This window comes from Triturus cristatus, chromosome 5_2 (genome assembly GCF_964204655.1).
Source record: "Triturus cristatus chromosome 5_2, aTriCri1.1, whole genome shotgun sequence".
In the NCBI taxonomy this organism is placed as follows: domain Eukaryota; kingdom Metazoa; phylum Chordata; class Amphibia; order Caudata; family Salamandridae; genus Triturus; species Triturus cristatus.
Genome location: NC_140588.1, coordinates 45,512,244 through 45,531,766, shown reverse-complemented (window position 1 = coordinate 45,531,766; position 19,523 = coordinate 45,512,244). Strand labels below are relative to the sequence as shown.

At 44.0% G+C, this 19,523-nt stretch overlaps 1 protein-coding gene across 3 annotated transcripts in view; it reads right to left on the bottom strand.

The window, feature by feature from the left end:
- The window catches only part of LOC146822634 (uncharacterized), a 1,280,275-nt gene that overhangs the window by 242,503 nt on the left and 1,018,249 nt on the right, over nucleotides 1-19,523 (bottom strand). For 2 of the 3 annotated variants that reach the window (XM_085606816.1, XM_085606817.1), the window contains one exon: nucleotides 10,842-11,145. The exons of the other annotated variant lie outside the window; for it this stretch is intronic. In XM_085606816.1, coding sequence (XP_085462942.1) covers nucleotides 10,981-11,145 — 165 coding nt within the window. In that variant the 3' untranslated portion in view covers nucleotides 10,842-10,980. Of the gene's footprint in view, nucleotides 1-10,841; nucleotides 11,146-19,523 lie in introns of those variants that run through there. 3 annotated transcript variants of the gene reach the window in all.

The window sequence follows — 19,523 nt, the reverse complement described above, 5'->3', positions numbered from 1 at the left end:
TCGCGGCAATTGAGGCCACTGGAGAGACAAAGATTAAACAAAGTTGGGCTCAGGGATGATCCCTGGGGAACGCCCTGTCCCAGACCTATGTCTCTAGAGTAGTGATCACCCAGGCGGACTTGGAAGCTTCTCCCAGTCAGGAAGGATTGGATCCATTGAAGTGCAGCCTCAGATATTCCTCCGTTATTCAAACACTGTAGCAAGTTGGCATGAGCTACAGTGTCAAATGCTGCACTCAGGTCCAGTAGGATGAGGGCCATGGTGTGACCCTCATCCGCCCCCTGACGTAGGGATTCCACCGCCGTCAGTAATGCAGATTCTGTAGAGTGACGGGGACGAAAGCCGAATTGAGTATCGTGTAATAATGTGGCTTTTTCAACGAAATCCATCAGTTGTAGATTGACCGTTTTTTCGGCTACTTTGGCTAAGTATGGTAGGAGTGAGATTGGCCGCAGGTTCTCAAGTTTCTCAAAACTAATGGTAGGTTTCTTCCTTAAAGGTAGGACCACCGCCTTTTTCCAGTCTTTAGGTACTGTCATGGTACTAAAAGACACGTCTAGTAGATGTCTGATGTAAGGTTCTAATACCACCAGACTATCCGCTAGACGTTTAGGTGTGGTAGGGTCCCGTGGAGAACCCGACCTCACAGATCTACAAATTATTAGGAAATCTTCTGGGGGCGGGACGAAAAAGTGGGTCAGCCTGTGTCTATCTCCCCATTCCCTGGGGCTTTCGACAAATTCTGTCCCAGTTATAGGCTGCGTTGGGAACGCTGAATAGATTTTGGCTATTTTTTCTGAAAAGAAGTCTGCAATTTTATTGCATGATTCGGGGGAACAATCAACTGGGACATTGACTGATTTTCCGCTCGAAAGAGTTTTATAGAGTGAAAACAGCTCTTTCGTTGAATTACCAGCTTCACTGATTCTAGACGCATAATATGCTGTTTTGGATTTTCTGATTTGGCCATGGTAGAGTCGTCTGTTAGTCAGGTAGGTGGCTCTAGATTCTTTGGAGAAAGTCCTGCGCCAATCTCTTTCGGTTCTTTTCAGTGTGGTTTTCATGGCTCTTAATTCCACGTTGAACCATGGGGCAGTTTTTTGAACACGGCCCCCGGATTTGGCTTTTTGAAGAGGAGCTGTAAAGTCCAGTGCCTCAGAGATGCGATTGCAAAGATTAGTGTTAGCCGTGTCAGCGTCATCCCCCCCCGGGCTCCCCCCCTTAGTCAGTGCCTCGCAGAATTTAGGCTGGGAGAAAGTAGCCCAATTCCGCCTAAGATGATACAATAATGTTGGCTGCGGGGGTGTGCTTCCAGGAATACGAATGGTGAAAGGGACTAGATAGTGATCCGACCAGGGGATGGGAATAGGGGTTTTAGCTTCTATTTCCCCCCAGTTTACAAATATGGGATCCAGCAGGTGACCCAACTGATGTGTCGGACCGCTAACAATTTGATTCAATTGGAGGGCTCCTAAAGCCTGACTGAAATTCTTACTGGCGCGATCTAAGGGGTTATTGAGGTGTAAATTAAGGTCTCCGAGTACCAAGAATTTATCATTGCGTAAAGCAGTCTCCATAATGCCTTCAACCAGACTTTCCTCAAACTTGGCTATAGGGCCTGGGGGTCTGTAGATTAGCATGCCCTTTATCGTATGGCTATTAGTCACTTTAATAGTGAAACTCCCTGCCTCACAATCCAGGGTGGGAGAGCTGTCGAATTGGCATTGCAAGCTTTCTCGAATTACAATTGCAATGCCCCCTCCTCTGCCTATGGGTCTGTCCTGTCTGTGTATTGTATATCCTACTGGAAGTGCCTCAAGGGCATCAAATGTAGACTCATTGTCTAACCACGTTTCTGTTAGGAATACAAGGTCCCAGTTCCTCTCAGTGAGTAAGTCATATAGATCTAACTTGTGTTTCCTTAATGAGCGTACATTAAGCAGTCCGCAGTGCATGATGTAGTCTGTACTGTTCGTATTCCTACCAAGGTCATAGGAGAAGTGGCAATGTTCGCAGCCTATGTTGTCTTCTACTCGAAGTTTATGCTTGCATGAATCATTCACATTTCGGCGTAAGGCAAGTAATTCCTGCTTACTCCACCGTATGTGATTGTCCCGAGGGGCATGGGGTAAGGCCCTGGACCGTGTACGATCGCGGACGAGCGCAGACGGGCTTGACTTAGGCGCGACTTCGGCGCAATGACGGCGCACCCGCTGCGCTCGCCCGCTGCGCGTCCGGGGAGGGCTCATTGATATAGGGGCGGAAGGCGTGGCCTCGAGAGTGGGCGTGTCTGGAGGGTCAAGCGCGCGATGGCCGCCGCGCGGTTCTCCACCTCCAACAACGCTCGAATCCGCTGAGCTAGTGCTATCCCAACTGCAACTAGCTGCAACTAGGTCAAAGGAGCTCAAGTAAGTGCAAGAGTACTTTAAAATACACAGAGTAAAATCACAATTTTTAAAATAATCGGCCAGAGTTCTCCCGGCTTTCCGCCTCAGGAGTATTTCAAATGTTTGGCGCGTTAGGGTTGCGCTGCGATTATAAAGGTCAGGGGAAGTGGGCGTTGCCCCGGAATGGGCGTGGCCTCGAGAGTGGGCGTGTCTGGAGGGTCAAGCGCGCGATGGCCGCCGCGCGGTTCTCCACCTCCAACAACGCTCGAATCCGCTGAGCTAGTGCTGTCCCAACTGCAACTAGCTGCAACTAGGTCAAAGGAGCTCAAGTAAGTGCAAGAGTACTTTAAAATACACAGAGTAAAATCACAATTTTTAAAATAATCGGCCAGAGTTCTCCCGGCTTTCCGCCTCAGGAGTATTTCAAATGTTTGGCGCGTTAGGGTTGCGCTGCGATTATAAAGGTCAGGGGAAGTGGGCGTCGCCCCGGAATGGGCGTGGCCTCGAGAGTGGGCGTGTCTGGAGGGTCAAGCGCGCGATGGCCGCAGCGCGGTTCTCCACCTCCAACAACGCTCGAATCCGCTGAGCTAGTGCTATCCCAACTGCAACTAGCTGCAACTAGGTCAAAGGAGCTCAAGTAAGTGCAAGAGTACTTTAAAATACACAGAGTAAAATCACAATTTTTAAAATAATCGGCCAGAGTTCTCCCGGCTTTCCGCCTCAGGAGTATTTCAAATGTTTGGCGCGTTAGGGTTGCGCTGCGATTATAAAGGTCAGGGGAAGTGGGCGTCGCCCCGGAATGGGCGTGGCCTCGAGAGTGGGCGTGTCTGGAGGGTCAAGCGCGCGATGGCCGCAGCGCGGTTCTCCACCTCCAACAACGCTCGAATCCGCTGAGCTAGTGCTATCCCAACTGCAACTAGCTGCAACTAGGTCAAAGGAGCTCAAGTAAGTGCAAGAGTACTTTAAAATACACAGAGTAAAATCACAATTTTTACAATTGATTGTCTTATTAATGGTACTAATTGTCTTAGTTGGCCTGATGTGCATATTATCTCAGGTGGGATACGTCTCCACAAAATTGAATTAACTACATGACATAATAAAGTGACACATAATACACTGACACATAAGGTTTAGTTAGTGGATTTCAAGATAATTTTTATGCAAAAATGTTGAAAGAGTATGTTGGGATCATGACTATTAAGAACTGCTTTGTGTGCATCTTTCTTCCTTCTTCTACAGGTGAGGGTTTTACTTATATGCAACTTCAAATTTTGTTTACTCCCTCACGCACAGAGTCCTTATCTGTTAGATGCCAACATTTCATTGGAGTACTTGCCTATTTTGGAGGATTAAAAGTCTAATAATGGTCCTAAATATGGTACATTTCTGAAAATAATTGCACAATTTAAGCATGGAACTAAATCTATTAGACTGGGTTATGTGTGTGGTTTGAGTAGAAAGGAGCATGAGTTCATTAGGGAACATAATGAGAGAAGAGTAAAGATTGTGAGAGATAGAAAAGAAATAAGAGAACAGATTCAAGAAGAAGAAGAATTTAGATTGTTGAATTGACATCCTAGATGAGAATGGAACAGGAGGGAAAAGGTGAAATGTGTATGATAAGGTTGGTAAGGCTGAATATTATTGGAGAGTGAATGTGAAAGAAGTTATGTCGTAAATGGTGACTATTTGATTGGTTGGGAGCCGATTCTGAGAGCAATTTATTATGTGTGTGGGAAGACTGCTTAATTTAATGTGCCTTGTAAATGAGTTTAATCTTGGTATCTTTATTTAGTGTTTCCTAGATTCTATGAGTAGAATGGATGATGCAGTTGGTTTGAGGAGAGTGAAAAGTGGATTTTGACAGCTAATATTGGCTATAATAGGTGCCAGTAGTTCCCCTATAGATGTGGCTATGGATGGTGTGAAAATTAGACATCTATCTACATTAGCGAACAGGCTTGCATTAAGTACAGCTGGTGCTCTAACCCAAATTAATTCAAAATGAATTGCTATTAGAGTTAAGGTAATGCGAAACTGCTTAGAGTTAAATATCCTTCTTTTGAAGGAAGACAGTGTTAGCAAGGTACTTCAAGGGAAAAGATGCTGTACTTTCATATCTGATAATAGTGCTGTTATTAATTCTTATGTAACAAATGTAACTAACATCTCTCGTTAACTTGAAGCTTTACAGAATATAGCTTATGGGAAACTATAGGTTCCTGGGTTAGTGAGATAGGGAAGGGTTTTAGTAAGGTTGGTGAATGGATTGGTGAATTGGGTTGAGGAAAATTATGTTTAATATTAACACTGTAATAATTATAACGACTTATTACAGGGTTAATATTAAACATAATTTTCCTCAACCCAATTCACCAATCCATTCACCAACAATAATTATAACGACTTTTACATGCAAGGGGTGGAACATATACCAGCACATTTGTCGGATCACTCTGCAGTGATCTTGCACCTTAAGCTAAAGTGTCCCACGTCTTGTTCAAGATGGACAGTAGACAAAACCATCTTCCTAGACGGAACCTGTGTAGAAGCTTTAACAAGAGATACCGAAGAGTTTTTCCAAATAAACAAAGAAGAGACCACGAAACTAATTGCTTGGGAAGCATACAAGACCTTTATAAGCGGAAGAATAATCAGTCTCACAGCGCATAAGAACAAAATTAAAAGAAATAAGATCTGGGAGCTTGAAAAAGATATAACATTTTTGGACATGGAGTTAAGAAAAAACCCTATTACCATGCTAGAAAAAACTAACATTGAAGAGAGGAGAAGGTTGAAAAAGGAAGATCTGGCAGACACCCTGGAATCAATAGTTAGGGATAGCAAAATATCGCACTAAGAATATGGCGAAGGGTGCGGGAAGTTATTAACTTGGAAATTGAAAACGGACGCAACACGAAAAAGGATAGCAAAAATACAAAAAGAAGACCAACAGTACAGCACAGAAGAAAACGAGATCAGGAAAGAGTTTGTAATTTTTTTTTACTGAATTGTACTCTGAAGGAACTATAGGTACAGAAGAGCAGATAAATTTAGTCTTGGAGGAGATAACACTACCAACAGTTTCATAGGAACAAAGAGCAGAGCTGAATCAAAATAGCAGGGAGGAAGTATTAGAAGATATGAAAGGACTAAAAAAAGGCAAGGCGGCAGGTCCAGGCGTGCTCCCAAATGAATTATAAACCTGCGAGAAGCACTGGCCACCCCCCTGACAGAACTGCTCAACAAAGTCTTTATAGGGAAAAGAGAACTTCCTGTCACGATTGCGCGGGGACGAACCGGGAGCCAAGAACTACAATCATGGCCGCCGACCTAGAACGTGCATGCGCGGGGACAGGTCAGGCAAACTAAAACCCGGCCTCCCGCAAGCAACAGCGCTTCGCATTCCAGTCGTTTGGAGTCAGCTTCCTCGTACCAGTTTGCTTCCGGGTTGTCACACTCCTCGCATTGGACTCGGCGTGGGGGCAGCGTTTCTGTCGTCGGGTCGTCTTTTCATGACGTACCATAGATCCTCATTCCAAGCTCCCGAAAAGATATGAGATAAGAAAAAGACAAGACAAAGCTGCATTATCGCCTTTACGGTAACAGCGCTGCCGCGCTGACATGTTATTTCAAGATTTATTGTTTGTATCACTTACCTGGTCCTGTCCTCTTAGCACTGTGGAAATTCGCTCCGTTTTTTGGGATCTGAAAAGGAAAAGTGAGAACAGTTAGTTACCCGATTATAAGGTTTATTTACTTTGCGATTTAAAAGTTATTGAAGACAGTTACTTGGGGATTATTTCTCCACGAGCTACACTTGGTGAATAGGTAGGCACACACACAGACTCTTACTTATTGTGTCATATCATTCCCAAAGTGTCCTTTCATTTACATCACTGTATTGTTTTTTCTAGAACCAGACGTAGCTCAAAAAACTCCATTATTATCTTACTATCCAGTTTTATTGAAGAAGGGATATTTAAGGTAGGGAAAAAAGACAAATACAAGAAATACAGAAGAGTTAGTGTATGTTTTTGTTTTCTAACTTGTATACCGACTCTCTCCAGTCTACAGCCTCTTGCCTTGTCCTGACGGATTCTGTGGTTACCTGGGTGACGACGTGGAGTTGCTTCCCCTTTTTTCCTTGTTTTGTTTCCCTTCTTCCCCGGGTTACCATTGTCACCTTGATAGTGTCAGGTGCAATAGGTGATTTGGAGAAGTTGTGGATCTTACTACAAATCCATGACGTTCCTGCGGAAACATAGGTAAGATTCTTACACTTCCATCTTCCTGGAATGATGCAATCATTAGTGTCTTACCTAAACCAGAGACGGATCCTCCTAAATGCGAGCCTTATAGACCGATTTCACTTTTAAACGCAGACTATAAGGTCTATACGCAAATTTTTGCGAAAAGATAGGAAAGATTATGGTAACAGTAGTACATTCTAATCAAAAGGGTTTTATTCAAGGAAGACATATACAGGAACTCATGCATGAACTTATAAGCGCAATAGATATATGTTATGCTACTTTATTTTTTATATAGCGCTAAATGACCGACAGGTCTCTAAGCGCTTTAGAGAGAGAGGCCAATAGCTAGGTGGCGGTACCATAAATAGCGACGGAGTGGGTAGTTAAACAGTGTTCAAGGCCTCCTTAAAAAGGACAGTTTTGAGTTGTTTCCTGAAGGGGAGGAGTGCCGGTTTCCTGCGAAGGTAATCCGGCAGCTGATTCCACAGTTGTGGAATTAGGATGGAGAAAGCTCTGCCCCCTTTGGATGTGGTGTTACAACATGGGGTGGACAGGCGGCAGGCCTGTGAAGACCGCAGTGTACGGCCCGGAACATAATTCTTGAGGCAGCACTCAATCCCTTTATCAATTATAACCCTGGATGCCGCAAAAGCGTTTGACAGGGTTAGCTGGCCCTTCTTAAACGCAACCCTTGCCAAATATAACTTGGGCGATACATTTCAAAGCGCAATCAAACAGATTTACGAAGGTCCCTCAGCAAAGGTTCTAGTGAATGAAAATGAAACGGACAAAATAACGATTAAAAGGGGTACAAGACAAGGGTGCCCGCTATCCCCACTGCTCTTTGACCTGTATATAGATTCACTAGCGTGCCTGCTAAGGGAGGAGAAGGAAATAATACCTTTCAAATATCAGGGCTGAGAGAAAAAGGTTGCACTATTCGCGGACGACCTGATGGGGTTTACCAGTGATCTAACGGACTCACTCCCAAAAACTGAAGGCATCTTGGAAATATACGGAAACGTCTCAGGGTATCTAGCAAATCAATCAAAGACGTAAATTCTGGAATGGAACAAGGACTCTCATGACTCAAGAGTAAAGGAAAAAATAAAAACAGATATGGAGGAAATAGCGACTCTAAATTTTGAGAGGATCCATAAAGAGGTGAAGAAGCTATTAAAGGTGTGGGGGGGGTCTACTGTTGACTTTTATAGGAAGATCGAACATAATTAAAATGGCAATACTCCCATAACTTACATACTTGTTCAACACCATACCACTGGAATTCAGAATAGACCGGATAAAAAAACTGCAAGGAGAACTAAGTAGTTTTATCTGGGCCGCTAAAGGGGCAAGGATTGCCTGGAAGAAGATCAGGAGGAATAAGGCACAAGGAGGGATTGCCAGCAATATTGTAGAGCGTTCCAGTTAAAAAATATCCGGAAACTGCTAGGGAGCTTTGATCTCTACCCTATATATATGTAGGCGGCAGTTAACAAGGAAGGTAGCCACTATCTATACAAATTTGATCACCCCAAATATTTCAAGAAAATAAAACTAAAGACCCTGAAGGCGGCAGCAAAACTCTGGTACCAAATGAGAAGAACACACAAAATATCATACTATAGTAAGTATGCACCTAACTGGGACTCCCCAGGAACTCCAGAATGTTTAAAGGACAGGTTAGCAAACCCCTTGAGGGACAACAGCATTACAAGAGTGAGCTAGTGGTACAAAACTCTGTCATAGAGTGGGAAGCCCTGAATGGATTGACTAAGGGCACAATCTCGAGATTCAAGTACTATCAACTAACCAGCAGGTTAAAAAATCTGAAAGATAGCCAAGATGGAAACGGGAAAGTAGAGGAAATGTTACAGGAGAACAAGATCAGCAAAAAGGAAATATCATACTGGTATTGGGCATTAATACAAGAAGGGGAGGAACACTACACAATTCCAGGCGAGATTTGGGGAAGAATACTGCCGGAGCTGGATATCCAACATGAATGGCAAGTATCTATGGCTACTTGTTGGAAAATTGTGAAATCTGCACCTTTGAGAAGGAATCATATATTCACCAACCACAGAGCGTATTGGATGCCAAAGAGGCTATTGAAGATCAACAGCCAAAAGGGGAGAAGCTGCCCTAAGTGCAGAGAAGTTGGTGCAGATGACATACACATGTTTCGGCAGTGTCCCCAACTCAAGGAATTTTGGAAGGAGACGGGTAAGACCTTGTCTGAACTGGTGGGACAACAGGTGGAGGTGAGTATAGACTTGGTTATTTTTGGGATAAGCCAGCATGATTTATCAAAACCTAGGCTGAGCAAAGATCAGGAAAGTATTGTCTTTATACTGATACTTCTAGCAAGAAGGGAAATCTGCATTAAGTGGGTGAAAAGTATACATCCAACACATAAAGAGTGGCTAGCCTCCATACAAAGAATAAACAAACTAGACAGGAGTGGGAACATGGGAAAGAGATATAAAATTTGGAGTATCTGGGAAAATTACAATCTTAGGATTTAAAGAAGGTGACATGCATGGTATGGTCCAATGATTAGGCAATGCAACTAAAGCGTTCAAGTGGGAACTTGAAGGAGTAGTCAGAGTGACTAGCTCAACCCAGAACCGATATGCGCCGGAAACGGACAAAAAGGGGCTAAACAATAAAGGGGAAGAAGAAATTCTCCACGTGCACGCTGCGCCTACCCAGGAGAAACCCCTAAAGATCTGAACAGAAAGGGAAATGGGCCCCCAACACCTCCAATTCCAAAATATTGCTAAATGAGGACTACAAAAAATAATAAAAAAATAATAATAATTATAACGACTTGTGTAACAGTTTTGTGACTAAACCTTTCCGAGTATTTGATTAAAAACTGTTGGTATGAAAATAAGAAGAGATCATTAAAGAAGGAAAAGAATGACCAATACAACATGGAGAATACCGTAAATTATATTTAAAACTAGCTAAAGAAGGTGGAGGAGATTTCCTGAAAGAAGCAGAAATTGACACAGATTAAATAAATTCCTGATTAATAAACTATTATTGATTTTTTTCAGTGATTATAAAATAATATGAGGGTTGATCTGTGGGAGAATTTTGTGTGTTTATCATTTTTTGCATAATTAACAATGTGTACTGTGCATCTTCACACATGATTCTCCATATATAGACTGTATCAATACAATTGTATTTGAAAGGAACTTACTAGGAAGAATAGAAGTGTAGTTAATAAAGTGATGTAGTTTGCCACATTACTGTGTAAAACGCCATCTTGAAAAAGATGGAGGTCATCTCTGACATTCACTTGTGCTCCCCCATACACATTCTTCCCTCCACAGCAGACAGTCTAGATGAAGTCATAATAGTTCAATATCACTACTGCTGTTGTTGTGCTCACTGTGAATCTTCCATGACACATATGTAATATTGTTACATGTTGCTTTGTTTTTACATTTGTCACTGAACTTAATAATTTGAAGAAAGTCTTATTGTCCAATGTTTCATATTTGTTTAAACATCTCAGTATGACATTAGCATAGAGGGTGTTGAACAATTATTCAAGAAAAGTCACACCGCTTATGTGCTAAGGTAATAATGTTTATATTTCTTGTGTTCTGAATTGCTGAAGAAATTATACATTTGCTCACATCATGATGAATGTTCAGAACTACTAAATCTCTATGCAGTGATTGTGTATAAAAAAAAACTTGATTTGGGGGTGAGCCAGATTTCCCATTCTACTAGGGATGCTGCTTGATATTTTTTTATTTTGCTGCCCATTGAGACTTTACATATTTTCTGATTTATGCATAATCTATATAACTCTGCATCTGAGAGCCTTCATGACATTTGCTTTGTATCACCTATTTACATTTTTTGTAATAAAACCTTTTAATGTTTTATTGATCTAGAACTCAGTTATTATACTGGGGTTCATTCAATTCCTTTAACCTATTACTTTATTAATTGTTTTACACTGCTGATTGTATGTTTAGGGAGGTACCTTAATGCAGGAACACATTGCCTCATGAAATTGAAGTTTAATGCTGTCTACGATCCAACACACATTGGGAGTACTGAATAAGGTAAATTTGGGGTATCAAAATCTTGGGGTACTCTTTTGCTCCCACACACCCACCACCAAATTTAAAGAAAATATCTACAAGTTGCTTTCTGCTAACATGAACATTTATTTATGGATAGAGAAGTTGCATTGCATGTCATTTTAAACATAGCTTAGAGAAGAACAACATCTAGGAACATGTAATTATTTTACACATAGCTTGGGTATGGACAAAAACAACATCTAGGAGCATGCCATGTCTTTATCCAAGGGCTACAAATGGAAGGTTCTTAAACTGATACCATATGATAATTTCTTCTGGTGGCTGTTGAAGAACATGCTCCATAATGAAAACCAGTGACTCCTGTAGCACCGGCTCAAGAAGCTTCATTACAGGAAGAGAAATTGTAAGGAGGCACAGCTTTTCCTGTCAAGGTACACAAAAATAAACACAACAAAGGGTCCAATTTATTTTACAGTACTTTATCAGAATATGTCATTAACAAATCATCTCACAGCTAAGCTCTTTTGGCTGGGCTTAAGTCTAAAGAAACTAAAAAAACTTAATAAACACGAGAAAAGACATACATACATTTTTGTATTTAAAATATACTTTCAATATTTGGAGCCTTAGAAACATTTTAAACTTGCTGAGATACAGCTATGGTTCCTTCGACCAAAAACATAGCAAGGATGCCATGGGCCCTGGTGCAAGCCAGTAAAATGGCCAAATTGACTGTCTGCTGTTAGGAAAGTAAAATTCAGCAATTATCAGGTTTTAATGAGCCCCTCAGGAATGTGGGCCCTGGTGTCACTGCACCCCCAGCACCAAAGGCAGCTATGCCCCTACTTTTGACATTTTCCTCAGCCCCTCTGTGCTTAGATAGGAAATCACGCTCACTGCTCCACATTGCATTTTTCTGTCAGAATGTAAAACCTTGGGACTAGCTACTGTGACTAGTACATCACTTAGCTAGCGACTTGTCATTTACTCCTAAAATGCTATACACAAAAATATATAATTAGATGAAAATAGTTTCAAAATTATAGAAAAGGACATTCATGACTTGCTCTCTCAAAACTTAACTGAAGCTCCGAGTTCCCTCCTATGTATGTGCCCTGCACACAGTTATTATGCACATTAGATTTTTAAATATTCAGGTATATAACGCCGTGAAAACCCAAGCCAAGTTTTCATGGCTACAAATGCTGTCATTATCATAGCAGTTCAAAAGAAAACTAAGAATTCGCAAAGCCTACAGGTCTGGCTTTTATGTGGAAAAACACACCTAAATAGTTATATGCCTGACTGTATTTCCATGTAAGTCCATTAATTATTTCAGAGCATTTCATGTGACTATTATGAAAGGAAACACGACAGGAGGCTATTTGCAGACAAATCGTATATTTAAAATAGAGTGAATGGTTCTGCGTGCCAACCAAGATGGTGGTGATCCCATGAGCTCCACTACAATGCAGAGTATTTCTTAATTTTCAAGCCATTAATTGAGATGCTTTTGGACCCTCACTGGTCCTATCTCCTTCCTGGATATGTAACTGCAACTGAGGATCCATTCAGCGTCACTCCCGGCACTCATGGTTTGACAGAGACAATCTTTCTGATCGTAATGTGAGCAGGTGCCATGTTGTGCAGTGCGTCACTTATTTTCCAGTCAGTATGGTCACTTTCAGGTATTTCTGGTCTCCTCACCTCCAGCTCTACCAGGGCTACTGAGTAACTTTTTTTATCTCTGGTTTGCCTCACCATATTCTTTCTATTTTCCTGTTCAGCCCCTGTGGCCACAGTTTTAGATGGTAACCTCTGTTGGTATGACCTATTATTTTTTATGGCACATATTGTGCTTACTGTTTGGTCAATTGTATGATATGTCCTGTTTGCTTTCGAATTGCGTTTTTGTCCTGCTTGCTTACCCCTAATTTGAAGGCTGAACGAAATCTCTGCAGAGGTCTTACAAGTTCAATTATGTGAAAATGGCTAGTGACCTCCATGTTACGGCTAAGTCTAGTTCATGGGTGCAAGATCTGAAAGGGTCACAAATGATTGTCCCACACCTATTGCATCCTTAAGTAATTTTAGATATCATTCATGATGAAGTGAGGGGTTTGCAACCTTTAGGAGTGACACTAATGACAAATTACGGCAGAATGAAGATAGATGGATTGCTATGGAGAGTAGGATGGTTGGAATGGAGTAACGTAATGGGTCTCTTGAACTTATGGCTGTGATTTAATTTTTTTGAAGAAATTCCTACCGACGTGCTTGGCCTTCCCACTGCTCCTCCTTTTAATGTGCAACAGACTCATCGCCTTGGGTGACTTAATCCTCTCTCCTCCAAACCTTGAGGCATCATTAGTCTCTTTCTAGAATTTACTGATCTTCTACGTATCTTGAAAGCGGCTAAAGTCAACCGACGGCTGGACTGGTCTGCTCATGTTATCTTCATATCGCAAGACATTTTCAATTCAACCAATGCCAAACAGAAGGAATTTCTCATTCTGCAGCCCAAATGAGGCACCTGAATATACATTATGGTATTTTACATCCCTGCTTATGCAAAATAACCTTTGAGGGCACCACTAAACCAGTTGACGATCCTGCTAATCTGAAACTGTTTCTCCAGAAAATGTCATCACTTGCGATAAATACTGTTGCTCAGAAACTTTAATCTATTGTATACTTATGTTCTTACATAGGATGGCTTTTTGTCCTTCTTTCTTTTATTTATTTCTGCTCTACTGTTAATTTTGTCATGGCATTGACACGTCTCAAACTCATCTTCCCTTACCGTGCACCCAGATCTGGAAGTTTCTCCTTGATCTGCTACCTTTTCTGTTTCCCAATGTGTTATTTTTTTTTACCCTCCCTTTTAAGTTCCTCCTTGTTTTCTATGAGTGCTAGTATGAGACTTAATTCCCATTTTTTCTTGACCTTATCATATATATATACAATCTTTGCATTGTTTTGTCCCCTTTTCCATTTTTTACAGCTTGTCATACCTGTTCCTGTATGTTTCTACCCATGTACACAATATGTTTAACAATGTCTTATGGAATGTTTGTGGTCTTGGACATCTGGTTAAATGGCAAAAGGTACTTTCTCACTTATATAAATGTAATTCAACAATTGCTTTTATAACAGAAACACATTGTACTGCCTGTGACTCTGTTAAATTGAAGAGACAATGGGTTGGCCAGAATTTCTGCTCTCCAGTGGTTGAACGTGAAGGTGGTGTTGCCATCCTTTGCCACAAAACTGTGAAATTGCAAGTTGTTTCAACTAGATGTAACACTGATGGTAGATGGTTATTGGTCAATGTTGTCCTAGATAACAAACACCTTACCTTGTTTAATATTTATGGTCCTGTTAATTCTGATCCTGACTTTTGGCATTCAATCAAGGTAAAACTCACTAATATTCCTAAGTGTAATATTATTATAGTGGGTGACTTTAACCAATTGGATAGAACTTGTTTAAACCTGATAAATTGCATAAATCGTTTCATTCAGGAATTACCTTTAGACCGTTATTTGACGTTTGGGGACATGTAATCCTTATAAACTGGAATATTCTTTCTTTTCCTATGTTCATAATACAATGACCAGAATTGATTACATTTTAGTTGCCAAATCATTACTTCTCACTCTACAACAGGGGTCTCCAACCTTTTCTGTAATAAGAGCTATTTATGCTCAATGAAATTCATTCCGAGCTACTAATATTATTAGTGTTTGTAATAATGACCACATCAGACAAGATTACCTTTGTGGCAACCCTATGCAATATTTCTGTCAGTGATCACCTCAGTGCAGGGTTGACAGCAATGATAACATCAGTGCATCAGGCAGGGTTGCCAGAAGCAATGAAAAAAGACTTTGTCAATTTGGAATGTCTTTACATCGATAATACACAGTAGCCATAGCTACAACCCCTGGCACCAAGGTAATAATATCCGTAATAGGTTTTCCCCAGTGCTACACGATTTATCGCATAAATAGTGTTAAATATATTTTGGAAATTCAACCATTTTTCTCCAAATAAGCTTACCAGATCTACAAATATACACATTTTGTTTGCATGAACTTGTAGTCTGTTTAGCATGAACGCGCCAGTCTCAGCACCACCACAGCATCACTCGGCACCACCTCAGCATGAACACAGCCCCATCTCAACATCAACACAGCCCCATCTCAGCATCAGCACAGCACCATCTCCTTACCAGTGCACCACTACTAGTGCAGCACCAACTCAGCATTTGCACTGCACCACTTCAGCACCAGCGCAGCACCACCACAACAGCACCTCAGCACCAGCACAGCACAACATCAGCATAGCACCATCTCAGCATCAGCACAGCACCACCTCCACATCAGTGCACCACCACCAGCCAAGCTCCACTTCAGCAGCAACTCAGCACTAATGCAGCACCACTTCAGCATCAGCATCAGCGCAGCACCACCTCACCATCAGCGCATCACCTCAGCACAACACCAACTCAGCATCACTGAGTACCAGCTCAGCACCACCTGAGTACCAGCACATCACCACCACCTCAGCATGACTCACACCAGCACAGCATCACTCATCAGCAGCACAGCATCACTCAGCACTACCACTGCATCACTCAGCACCACCTCAGCACCAGTGCAGTATCTCCTCAGCATCCCTCAACACCACCACAATACCACTTCAGCTTCAGCACAGCCCCAACTCTGCATAAGTGCGCCACCACCAGTGCATCACCACTCAGCACCAGCGCGGCCCTACCACAGCATCAGTGCAGCACCACTTCAGTATTAGCGCAGCACTACCTTAGCACTAGTGCAGAACCAACTCCGCATCACTCAGCACAACCTTAACACTAGCACAGCAATACCTAATTACCACCAAAGCATTACTCAGCACCACAAAGCACCACCTCAGTATTACTCAACAACAGCTGAGCACCGCCTCTGCACAATCACACCACCATATGCGCATCACCTCAGTATCAGACAGCACCACCTCAGCACCAGCAAAGCACCACCTCGGCACCAGCACAGCATGAGCGCAGCACAGCACCATCTCAGCATTAGCACACCACCACCTCCACATCAGAGCACCACCACCAGCCAAGCCCCACTTCAGCAGCAACTCAGCATTAATGCAGCACCACTTCAGTATCAGCGCAGCACCACCGCAGCATCAGCACAGCATCACCTTAGCACAGCAACAACTCAGCATCACTGAGTACCACCTAAGTACCATCTCAGCACCATCTGAGTACCAGCACATCAACACCATCTCAGCAAGACTCAGCACCAGCACAGCATCACTCATCAGCAGCACAGCATCACTCAGCACCACCACAGCATCTCCTCACAGCATCACTCAACACCACCACAGTACCACCTCAGCTTCAGCACAGCCCCACCTCTGCATCAGTGCACCACCACCAGTGCGTCACCACTCAGTACCAGTGCAGCCCCACCACAGCATCAGTGCAGCACCACTTCAGCATTAGCACAGCACTACCTCTGCACTAGTGCAGAACCAACTCAGCATCACTCAGCACAACCTTAGCACTAGCACAGCAATACTTAATTACCACCAAAGCATTACTCAGCACCAACTCAGCATCACGCAGCGTCACCTCAGTATCACTTGACACCATCTGAGCACTGCCTCTGCACAAGTACACCACCTCAGTATCACACAGCACCATCTCAGCACCAGCAAAGCACCACCTCAGCATTAGTGCAGCACCACCTCAGCACAGTACCACATGAGCGCCACCTCAGCATTAGAAGAGCACTATCTCAGCATCAGCACAACACCACCTCCTCATTTGTGCACCACCACCAGTGCAGCACCAACTCAGCATCAGCGAAGCACCACCTCAGCAATAGTGCAGCATCACCTCAGCACCAGCACAGCATCAGCGCAACACAGCAACATCTCAGCATCAGCACATCACCACCTCCACATCAGAGCACCACCACCAGCCAAGCCCCACTTCAGCAGCAACTCAACACTAATGCAGCACCACCTCAGTATCCGCGCAGCACCACCTCAACATCACCCTAGCACAGCACCAACTCAGCATCACTGAGCACCACCTGAGCACCAGCTCAGCACCACCTGAGTACCAGCACATCAACACCACCTCAGCAAGACTCAGCACCAGCACAGCATCACTCAGCACTACCGCTGCATCACTCAGCATCACCTCAGCACCAGTACAGCATCTCCTCAGCATCACTCAACACACTACCACCTCAGCTTCAGCACAGCCCCACCTCTGCATCAGTGCACCACCACCAGTGCATCACCACTCAGCACCAGTGCAGCCCCACCACAGCATCAGTGCAGAGTCACTTCAGCATTAGCACAGCACTACCTCAGCACTAGTGCAGAACCAACTCCACATCACTCAGCACAACCTTAGCACTAGCACAGCAATACCTAATTATCACCAAAGCATTACGAAGCACCGCCTCAGCACCAGCACAGCACAGCACCACCTCAGCATCAGCGCAGCACCACCTCAGCAAAGTATGACATGAGCACCCCCTCAGCATCAGCACAGCACTATCTCAGCATCAGCACAACACCACCTCCTCATTAGTGCACCACCACCAGTGCAGCAACAACTCAGCATCAGCGAAGCACCACCTCAGCAACAGTGCAGCACCACCTCAGCACCAGCACAGCATCACCTCAACATCAGCACAGCACCATCTCAGCATCAGCACATCACCACCTCCACAGCACCAACACCAGTGAAGCCCTACCTTAGCACCTGTGCAGCACCAACTCTGCATCACTCAGCACCACCTGCGCACTAGTACAGCACCACCTATTACTACCAAAACATTACTCAGCACCACCTGAGCATCACTCACACCACCTCAGTATCACTCAGCACCATCTGAGCACTGCCTCCGCACAAGCAAAGCACCACCTCAGCACCACCACAATATCACACAGCACCACCTCAGCATCAGCACAGCACCACATGAGCACCACCTCAGCATCAGCACAGCAATATCTCAGCATCAGCACAACACCACCTCCTCAATAGTGCACCACCACCAGTGCAGCACCAACTCAGCATGAGCACAGCATCACCTAAACACCAGCACAGCCCCACTCAGGACTAGCGCAACCCCACCTCAGCAGCCATTCAGCACCAATGCAGCACCACTTTACGATAAGTGCAGCACCACCTCAGCATCACTTGGGCACCAGCTCAGCACCACCTGAGCACCAGTGCAGCACCACCAGCACAGCATGACTTAGCACCACAGCATTACTCAGTACCACCTCAGCATCACTCTGCTTCACCTCAGTGTCACTGAGCATCACCTGAGATTCATCTCTGCATCAAGACACCACCACCTCTGCATCATTAAGCACCACCTGAGTTTACTTCAGCATCACCCGAGCATTGTAGGAGAGTAGGATCTGCTTCTTATAGTTATCCCCACTTTTTGCTGATGTTTCACTGTTTTTGACTTAGGCTGACTGGGATCCTATTTATGCAGGACCCCAGTCAAGCTGCTTTCTCCTCTAAATTGATTGCATGTACTTTAGGTACACTCCAGATTGGATTCTGGGGTACCCTTATAAGTCCCTAGTATATGGTATACTATGTACCCAGGGCATAGGTACCCCAGAGGCCTCCCAGGGGCTGCAGCATGTATTATGCCACCCCTAAGAGACCCTTAAAAATGACACAACAGGTCTGCTACTGCAGCCTGTGTAAGGTGGTGCATACACCCCGTACTTAGATATAGGTTCACTATATCTATTCTATATCACTGCACATAAACCTATCAGACACCCCTATCGCAGGCCTTATCAATCCTGAAGGCAGGGTGCTGGGTTTTATGTGAGAGGGTGCCCATGCATGAGCAGAGCCCCTCTGCGGCCTTCAGAACCTATTCTCCGGGGTTGTTTGTGATGCAGCCAACCATATATATTTAAGTGCATTATAACCTCGCCGTAAATGCTAACTTTAAAACGGCTGCATAGAAACATGTCGTGTTTGGTGTCAAACACCTTGAAATCATACCTCCCTGCCAGTAACTGGCAGGGAGGTATGATTCCACCCTCCTAAAGGGACATATGCGACACACCGGTACACCCGGTACCAGCTTTCTCAACCTGGGCATCACAAAATGGATGCTGCCAACCACAGACACGAGTCTGTCCTCCTGCTGCTGAGCCAATAGGCTTCCTGCCACAGGGAGGTGTAACCACCTCCCAGACAGGCTTTAGTGTATTGGGGCTGGGTGGGTGCACTCTGAGAGTGCTTTGATGTCTGCACTGGGGGCACATTTGGTGTCCCTGTGCATATTCCAGCTCAAACCGTTTGCAGGAGCCATTTGCTCCTGCTCTGGCGCGAAACTGTAGCCACCCCTCTGTCCTGACCCTCCCATAGGTGGGTCCCCAGAGTTTGTCTCACCCCTTCCTTGGGTATAAAGTAGGAACCCCTGACTACAGGACTTTAGAGTTTACCTGGACTAAACTCTGCTACAGAAACCAAGTACTTCGACGATCTGCACGACGCTGGATGACTGAAGAATCTCCCTTGGAGTAAAGGAGTTACTCCCCTGCAAGGCAGACACCTAAACGAATCTGACTGGTTTGCATTTCCCAAGCATCTGAGGACCCCGAAGATGTCTGCAACACAGGAGGTGGGTTCCCGGGGTCTCTGAGGTTGATCTGCGCTCTGAGCAATTCTGAGGCCCGTATCCCTCGTGGGGACCGTGCAACCCGAACCCCTGTGCACCGTGTACTTT